The 9,053-nt window shown below is 40.1% G+C and overlaps 3 protein-coding genes across 3 annotated transcripts; all 3 read left to right on the top strand.

Moving 5' to 3' along the window:
• Nucleotides 1-1,762: 1,762 nt before the first annotated feature.
• Nucleotides 1,763-2,218, top strand: LOC138868777 (uncharacterized). The gene has a single exon (XM_070146349.1). The coding sequence runs from the start codon at nt 1,763-1,765 to the stop codon at nt 2,216-2,218; it is 456 nt and encodes a 151-aa protein (XP_070002450.1).
• A 1,373-nt stretch (nt 2,219-3,591) lies between these two features.
• Nucleotides 3,592-7,132, top strand: LOC138868776 (uncharacterized). The gene is made up of 6 exons (XM_070146348.1): nt 3,592-3,989; nt 4,074-4,194; nt 4,683-5,231; nt 5,586-5,676; nt 6,836-6,976; nt 7,053-7,132. The coding sequence occupies exons 1-6, from the start codon at nt 3,592-3,594 to the stop codon at nt 7,130-7,132; spliced, it is 1,380 nt and encodes a 459-aa protein (XP_070002449.1).
• Nucleotides 7,133-8,140: 1,008 nt separating this feature from the next.
• LOC138868775 (uncharacterized) lies at nt 8,141-8,722 on the top strand. Its single transcript, XM_070146347.1, has one exon. It carries the CDS (start codon nt 8,141-8,143, stop codon nt 8,720-8,722), a length of 582 nt encoding a protein of 193 aa, XP_070002448.1.
• Nucleotides 8,723-9,053: the final 331 nt, after the last annotated feature.

Raw genomic sequence — 9,053 nt, 5'->3', positions numbered from 1 at the left:
TTGCTTCCCATCTCACCTTCACAAATTTACTCATCACTTATTTAAAATAGCATAATCCTTATAATCTCCAAATAATCTTTTCATTGGACTGATGTCCATTACCTTACGACAAATTCAACGTACAATACTATAGGGTACAAAATCTTCGTAATTTAATATTGTGAAGCGTAATATCATCGTAATGTAATACTGCAAGGCGTAACATCATCATAATATAATATTACAGGACGTAATATCGATGTAATACTGTGGGACGTAACATCAAAGCAGAGGGGGGTTTCAGAAATTCTTCCGATGAGGATCCGACTCAACATCCTAGAAACTTATTGGGAGTGTGTGCGATGCACAAGCAGAACAACGTCTCAGATGATGCCCTAAGATTGAGGGTGTTCAAGTACTTACTGGCTGGCTTGAACTTGTCCAAGCACCATTCTTGGCCTGAACTTGTCCGAGCATTCTTAGCTAAATGGTTCCCGCAAAGCAAGAAATCTGAGCTCCGGGATAAAATTTTCTTTTTCAAGCAACTACCGGAGAAAATATACATGAGGTATGGGATAGATTCAAGTTATATTTGGTGAGGTCGCCGAATCATGGTTTTTAGGATTCTATCTTGTTGGAGAAATTATACATGGGTTTGGATGCTATGAACCAATGTATAGCCAAGAATGCAGCTGATGGATCTTTCATGGATAAAATATTTGCAAGGATCACACAAATCCTTGACAAAATGGCAAAACATAACCAAGATTGGCACTCAGAGGACACCACAGGTGGAATTGCATTTGGTACTCCTTCCTTGACCAACATGATTAAGGAGAACCAAGAAAGAGATCAAGTAATTGCCGGTCACCACCAATGTCAATGTGTTGACAAAGATGTTCATTGAAAGCCAAACAAAAAAGGTAAATGTGGTGAAAGATGTTCAACCCACATCAAATGAAGATTATGAAGAAGAAAATTATGTCAACAACTCTCAAGGAGGTTATCAAAGGCAACAATATGAAGGTTCAGGACGACAAAACCAATAGAGGCCTAACCCGCAAGGGCAAGGCAACCAACAGTGGCGAAATGACCAAGGTAGTTCAAATCAAGGGAATTGGAGTAACAACAACAACAACAACAACAACTTTTCAAATCGGAGTCCAAACCTGTATGTTCCACCAAAGGGGCAATATTCAAATCAAGGTTCCTCAAGTGATTCCAAGTTGAAAAACATGCTTGAGTGGGTATTGCAAAATCAATATAGGTCCGACACTTTAATGAGGAATATGACCGATATTGTCGGCTCTCATACCACATCTATTCAAAAGTTGGAGATGCAAATGAGAGATCTCTCAAGATAGAAAAAACCAAAGCAAAAGGGGACACTCCCAAGTGACACAATTGCAAACCCAAAGGGTAGTGGGAGTGGTCCAACTTCTCATTGCATGGAAATTACTACTTGGAGTGGGAAAGTACTTCAAGGAGAGAGTGAACAAGTGGTTGAAGTGGAAGATTCTGAACAAGAAGTTGACACACAAGTTGATGTCCCAATTGTTGTTGAATCTAAAAAGGTCCCGGAAGAGTTGAAAGTTCAAGAAGTGAATCGGGAAGAGGTTAAGGAAAAGATGAAAGAGACGCCAAAAACTCTAACACCACTTCCTAGACCCCCTCATCCTTTCCCTCAAAGACTTGCTAGGAAGGTTGATTATAGCAAACTCGAGAAGACATTCTCAAGCAATTATCGGTAAATATTCCATTTGTGGAAGCATTTCAAGAGATGATGGGTTTTCCTAAGTATTTGAAAGACTTGATCACCAAGAAGAAAACTAAAACGAATGAAGGGGTGAATGTGACCCACTGGGTTAGTTCCATCATTGCAACAACCACCGTTCAAAAGAAAGAAGACCCGGGAGCTTTTACCATTCCATGCACTATTAGGGCACATGATTTTGCAAGAGCTCTTTGTGATAATAGGTCTAGCGTCAATTTAATGCCTCTTGCTATTTATAATCAAGTGGGGTTAGGTATGCCGAGGCCTACAAGTATGAGGTTGCAAATGGCTGATCATTCAATAAAGAGACCGGTGGGAATTGTTGATGATGTGCTTGTGAAAATGGGAAAGTTCCACCTCCCCGCCGACTTTGTGATCCTTGATTGTGCTATTGACAAAGAGATCCCTATCATCTTGGGGAGACCATTTCTTGCTAGCGAAAGAGAACTTACGGATTCGGAATGAAATGAGATCAAGTTCTAAGTCAATGATGAAGAGGTCACCTTCCAAGCGACCAAGGGAATGAAGTTTCCAAATGCATATGAAAGCATCTCAGTCATTGATATTGTTGATGAGGTAGAGGACACAATTGAAATGAAGATGGAAGAACAATGCCTTGGTGAGGCATTGGCGGCTATTTTGGTAAATTTTTTATGCTAAAGATATGGAGGGGTACATGGAATCGATGAATGCATTAGAAGCGCTTGGGTCCTACATTTATGCTCCAAAGAAACTTTCTCTTGACTTGGAGAATAGAGTCACTCCTCCCACCAAGCCTTCAATTATTGAGCCACCGCAACTTGAGCTCAAACCACTTCCACCGCACTTGAGGTATAAATTTCTTGGCTCTAGTGACACTCTACCGGTAATCGTTTCTTCTTTGTTGAATGATATGAAGGTAGAACAACTGTTGAATGTCTTGAGGGAGCATAGGCAAGCTATTAGGTGGACAATAGTGGACATCCAAGGGATTCCCGCCGGAATTTATGAACACAAGATATAATTGGAGCAAGAGAGTAAACCAAGTCTAGAGCATCAATGAAGGTTAAACCCTTCCATGCAAGAGGTGGTAAAGAAAGAAATCATCAAGTGGTTAGATGTCAGGGTAGTCTACCCCATTGCCGATAGTTCTTAAGTGAGTCTGGTGTGATGTGTGCCAAAGAAAGGAGGCATGATTGTGATTGAAAATGATAGAAATGAGCTCATCCCAACGAGAACAATGACCAGATGGAGAGTTTGCATGGACTACCAGAAGTTAAACAGTGCTACGTGCAAGGACCATTTCTCTATGCCTTTTATTGATCAAATGCTTGATCGGCTAGCAAGAAGGTCATTCTATTGCTTCATGGATGGATATTACAGATATAACCAAATCAATATCGCATTGGAAGATCAAGAGAAGACGACATTCACATGCCCATATGGGACTTTTGCTTTTAGTCGTATGTTATTTGGGCTATGCAACGCTCTGGCTACTTTCCAATGGTGCATGATGTTAATCTTCTCGGACATGGTGGAATATTTCTTAGAGGTGTTTATGGATGAATTCTCTGTAGTGGGTGATTCCTTTGAGCATTGTCTTGACAATCTTAGGCAAGTGCTCAAAAGATGTGAAGAACAAACCTTGTGCAAATTGGGAGAAATGTCACTTCATGGTGGACGAGAGCATGGTATTAGGCCACAAAATTTCCAAACAAGGCATAGAGGTTGAGTGGGCAAAGATCGAGATCATTTAGAAGCTTCCTCAACCTAGTTCAGTAAAAGATATCCGAAGCTTTTTGGGGCACGCTGGTTTCTATAAGCGTTTTATCAAGGACTTCTCCAAAATTGAAAATACCATGTGCAAACTCCTTGAAAAAGATTCAAAGTTCATATTTGATGAGAAGTGTCTCAAGGATTTTGAGGAATTGAAAGAAAAGCTCACCGCGGCACCTATTATTGCCACAACCGATTGGTCTCTTCCATTCAAAGTCATGTGTGACGCTAGTGGTGTAGCTATTGGAGAGGTGCTTGGCCAACGTTACAACAAGATCCTTCACCCTGTCTACTATGCAAGAAAGACACTTAATGGTGCCCAAATGAATTACAATGTGACTAAGCAAGAACTTCTCTCCATTGTCTATGCTTTTGAAAAGTTTCGAGCTTATTTGTTGGGGTCCAAAGTGATAGTTTACACTGGTCATGCTGCTTTTTGTCATGTTATAGCGAAGAAGGATGCCAAACGAAGATTGATTCAGTAGGTCCTTTTGTTGCAAGAGTTTGACTTTGAAGTCAGGGATTGGAAAGGGATAGAAAATTAAGTTGCGGATCACCTATCTAGGCTTGAGGAGGCAGGGAGACTAAAAGAAGACCTTGAGATCAATGATGCTTTTCCGGATGCGCACATATTAGCATTGTCTAGCACATTCGCTCCTTGGTATGCCGACATTGCTAACTTCTTGGTTAGTGATCTTATTCCCGATAGATTGGAGACTTATCAAAAGAAAAAGTTCTTGTAGGAGTGTAGGCAATACTACTAGGAGGAACCCTTTTTGTTCCGAATTTGTGTTGACTACATCATTCGGCATTGTGTTTCGGAAGATAAAGTAATTCCAATTCTCAAAGCATGCCATGATTCTCCGGTTGGGGGTCATCATAGAGGAAACCGGACAGCTGCAAATGTGCTTGAATATGGATACTATTGGCCATCGATCTACCAAGATGCAAATCAAATAGTCAAGGCATGCGATCAATGTCAAAGACAAGGGTCAATATCTAAAATACATGAGATGCCTATGAATTTTGTATTGGAGGTCGAGATCTTTAATATGTGGGGGATAGACTTTATGGGCCCTTTCGTGAGCTCTTATGACATGACCTACATCTTGGTGGTTGTGGACTACGTCTCCAAATAGGTTGAGGAAATCGTTTTTCCTAACAATGAATCAAGGAGTGTAACCGCATTCTTGAAGAAGAACATATTCACACGGTTTGGTACCCAAGGGCCATCCTGAGTGATGGTGGTTCTCATTTCTGCAACAAGGCTTTCGCCGGGCTGCTTGAAAAGTATGGTGTAAAGAACAAGGTGGCCACACCCTATCATCCTCAATCCAGTGGTCAGGTTGAATTTTCTAACAGGAAAATCAAAAACATCCTAGCTAAAATTGTCAATGCAAACAGGACCGACTGGTCAAGGAAACTAGATGATGTGTTGTGGGCATATTGCACTGCATTTAAGACTCCCATTTGCACTTCACCGTACCGGTTGGTTATTGGCAAAGCATGTCACTTGCCAATGGAGCTTGAACACAAAGCCATGTGGGTATTAAAGAAGTTGAATCTTGACTGGGCTGAGGCTGCTAATCTGAGAATGACACAACTCAATGAGATAGATGAATTTCGTCTCCATGCCTATGAGAGTGCAACCATGTACAAGGAGAGAATGAAGTTTGTCCATGATAAGAAGATCTTGAAGCGGGAGTTCAATTCCAGTGACTTGGTCTTACTCTTCAATTCAAGACTCAAGTTATTTTAGGGAAAACTCAAGTCCAAATGGTCTGGCCCGTTTAAAGTTGTGAGTGTGTGCCCCTATAGTGCTATTGAACTGGAGTCGAAGGATGGGACTCGACTTTCAAGGTGAATGGTCAACGAGTCAAGCATTATCTCGGTACAACAGGAGAAAGGCATTTGATAGAACAACTTGCTCTAAGGGATAGTCCAACAGCAGTCCCCACTAATGAATAGCCCAAAAAGGGGTAAACTACGTCGTGTCGCGACATTAAATCAAGCGCTTCTTGGGAGGCAACCCATGTATGGTAACACTCTTTTGTAATTTTTTTATTATATAGTTTAGATTGAGCAAATTGACGTATGTGTTAGAGTGCAGGTAGTCCCAAAATATCATGAACAGGGTCCTAGTGCTGAGGAAATTGAAGGAAAGAAAGGTCCGGAATTTGCGACAACTATGCGGTCTTTATGCGGTCACATAATGACTATGCAAATCACATAGTCATTGCAGACCCAGGCAGAGAAATTGGTTAATTTGATGGTCAAATATGCGGTAAGCTTTTCACTTATGCGACCCGCATAACAACTTTGTGATCGCATAGTACATCGTAAAGTTAGCTTAGGTTGCGCAGTCATTAGTCCATCGCACAACACATATTCGATCGCATAATGTGTTCTGTGATGGATTTAAGCATCGCAAATATGACAGGTACAAAACCCTACCTTCTGTATTTTCATCCTCACTCTTATCACACACTAACACTTAATCAAAAATCAAACGAAAAAAATTTGCGAGCAAGGAAAAAAAGGAGAAAATATCAAAAAGAGAAAAATTTGCTCACCAAGCAAGGACTCCCACTCACATGAAGCATTTCGAGCTGCAAAATCTTTCTCAACATCTAGTATGAGTTCCTTCTCCATCTCGTAATTGTGACTTATATTTCTTCCTGCATTCTGAGCCCCATGGTCGTCCCCCTTGCTCCCCTAAATTCTCTCTGAGTATGGTGGTGAGGATCTGGTTGAGTGACTGTGTGGGTTCTCATTGATGAAACAAAAAAGGGGAAGTTTGAGTACCCCTCTCATCTAAAAAAATGAAAATCTAAGTAGGTAGCAATAGGAAAGCACGTGAGTTTGCTGTGCATATGGTGTGAAGAACATGTGAGTGGGATGTGCATATTGAAAGAAAAAAAAGGGGGGCACTGTTTCAATGGAGAAGACGATCTTTGCGGGCCGCATAATTGGTTTGCGGTCCGCAAAGTTGTAGGGGGTCTAATGCAAAAAGGGTTATGCAATTTCTTTTGCAATCTCAAACCGCTTATGTTTATGCGCATATTTGCTGCAAAGTGAGGCACACAATAAGCCTTTCTGGTGATAAGAAATGCGATCACTTTGCGGTCGCTTAACCACAAATGTTGTTGCTTTTGCGATCACATAACCATTTTTTCCTTTTATGTTGTGCACATCTGTGATGGGTTTGCGAACCGCATAGTTGATATGTGATCGCATAACCCATCGCATAGTCTACTTACTTCTTTCCTTTGTCTCTAATGTATTTCTTATGCTATTTCACACACTCACACAATGTTTCATCAACAGGAATGGCACCAAAGAAGTCTAATCCAACACGATCACCGCCTGCTCGTAGACAAAAAAGGGGTGCTACTCCTAGCCAACAAGAACAACAAGCCAAACTTCAGCGGCTTGGGCAATTTGCATTATTCCTAAGCACTCCTCCCAGTCTGAATAGGAGGAGGCACACAGTGACCTCAGTGTTAGATTTAACTTTAATGATGAAAATAATATATCTGTGTAGGAAATCAAGTACAGAAGAACAAGGAATCGAGGAGCTACTTAAGGGAGAACAAGATTGCTGGAGTCAATCTGGATGCTTAAGGAAATGAATCAATCAGCAAAGATATGAATCAGTCAGCAAATCTAGATGCCTAAGGAAGGAAATCAATCAGCAAAGATTGCGATGGAAAGAATCAAGCAAGCCTAAACTTAAGGCATTAATCAAGGCCATCACATTCAAATCCGGAAGATTGAAGCAGTCAAAAAGCATCGAAGATTCTGTGAGAAGAGTAGTTGAACGGCTAATTTTGGAAGGATCAAAAATCAAGGAATAAACTCTCATCATTAACAACTGTAGAAGGAAAGCTATTAATTTCCTCTCATCAAGGAAGAGCAACGGTACGCAATCTTATTCTTGGAAAGAATCAATCTCTTTCCAAGGATCAAATCTCTTGGGTTGTCAAGTCTTATCAGCAAACGGTCTTCACCAAAGTATTTATACTCAGCATCAAGCCTTAGACAAATATACTTTGATCGAACCAAAATCCTCTCTTTGTTCTACTGAATACAAACATTGTAGTTCTCTAAGATCTTTTGTGTAACAAGTTAGAGAAAAAAGGAGAGTACAACACTGGTGAGGCGTTGTATCAAAAGAGAAGAGTGTTATAGGAATTTAGCTATCACGTCAATTCTATTGTACTCGGAGAAACGCATTTACTAAAGAGAACTCCCTTGCAACCCAAGGGGACTAGACTAGGATTCACATTGAATCTGAACCAGTATAAAATTCCAGTGTCTTTAATTCCTGCACATACTTTCTGTGTTTTACATTCTGCTATTATAACTGTTAGGCCATTGCATCTAGTCGACTAATTAACAAACTAAGTCAAATAATAGATATTAAAGTTTTAAAAATATACAATTTACCCCCCCCCCCTTGTACTTTCAATTGGTATCAGAGCAAGGCTCACATTCTACTTTTTGCTTAACAGCTTGTGAGAAAATATCATGGCAAATCAAGTTATTATAGGAGCTCTCTTTCAGGAAGGAACATCACAAGTTAGACCACCATACTTCAATGGATAATATTTTTCTCATTGGAAAGTGTGTATGGAGATCTTCGCCAAAGCTTATGACGTTAAAGTTTGGAGAGTTATCAAAAAGGGGAACTATCCCCTACCAGCTGCTACTCTACCACGTGTTGATCCTGAAGATATAGATTTATATACAAAAGAGCAAATGAAAGTGGTACAAGTTAACAATAAAGCGAGAAATTTGCTTCACAATGCTATAAGTGGTAAAGAATATAAGAAAATCTCTAGCTGTGACACAGCCAAAGAAATGTGGGACAAGCTTGAAGTTACATACGAAGGAACCAGCAAAGTAAAGGAAACACATATTAACATGTTAGTTCATGATTACGAACTCTTCTCAATGAAAGAAGGAGAATCTATTGAAGTGATGTTTTCCAGTTTTAGCAAAATGATTAGCGATCTAAAGGCATTTGGCAAGCCATATACTAGTGGTGATCAAGTTAGAAAAATTCTCAGGAGCCTGCCAACCACTTGGCAGACCAAAGTAGTCACACTGGAATCTCAGGATCTAAACAAACTATCGTATGATGAATTACGTAGAGAACTCATAGCTTTTGAAAAGACGTATCTCAAGAAGACCAGACAAGAAGAAAAATAGAAAACAGTTGCGTTCAAGGCTTCAACTGAAATAGCTGAAAACAAAATTTATGATGATCCTGAAGCTCTACAGGAAGAGATTGCTATGCTATCAAGAAACATGGATGGCTTAATGAGAAGATTCAAAAATACAAAGAAAGGAAGAACTCTACCTAGGCGATCTAGGCAATACAGTGAACAGGACAAGAATGATGAAAAATACTATGAGTGTGGAAGATTTGGACACATTCAAGCTGAGTGCCCAAAACTTTAAAAAAAAGTCTAGAGGCTTTAACAAGAACAAATCTTTTGGAAGCTGGAGTGATGAGAACTGTTCAGACCAAGAAGAGATA

This window comes from Nicotiana sylvestris, chromosome 5 (genome assembly GCF_000393655.2).
Source record: "Nicotiana sylvestris chromosome 5, ASM39365v2, whole genome shotgun sequence".
Taxonomy (NCBI): Eukaryota; Viridiplantae; Streptophyta; class Magnoliopsida; order Solanales; family Solanaceae; genus Nicotiana; species Nicotiana sylvestris.
This window is presented reverse-complemented; position numbering and strand designations above follow the sequence as displayed.

Excerpts from the sequence above, each read along its gene's own strand:
- LOC138868777 (XM_070146349.1), top strand. The coding sequence starts at position 1,763 with ATGGGTTTTCCTAAGTATTTGAAAGACTTGATCACCAAGAAGAAAACT.
- LOC138868776 (XM_070146348.1), top strand. The coding sequence starts at position 3,592 with ATGTGCAAACTCCTTGAAAAAGATTCAAAGTTCATATTTGATGAGAAG. Across the intron at positions 4,195-4,682 it reads CCGACATTGCTAACTTCTTG|GAGTGTAACCGCATTCTTGA; the intron begins GTTAGTGATCTT and ends CAATGAATCAAG. Across the intron at positions 5,677-6,835 it reads GGAAATTGAAGGAAAGAAAG|GAATGGCACCAAAGAAGTCT; the intron begins GTCCGGAATTTG and ends TTTCATCAACAG.
- LOC138868775 (XM_070146347.1), top strand. The coding sequence starts at position 8,141 with ATGGAGATCTTCGCCAAAGCTTATGACGTTAAAGTTTGGAGAGTTATC.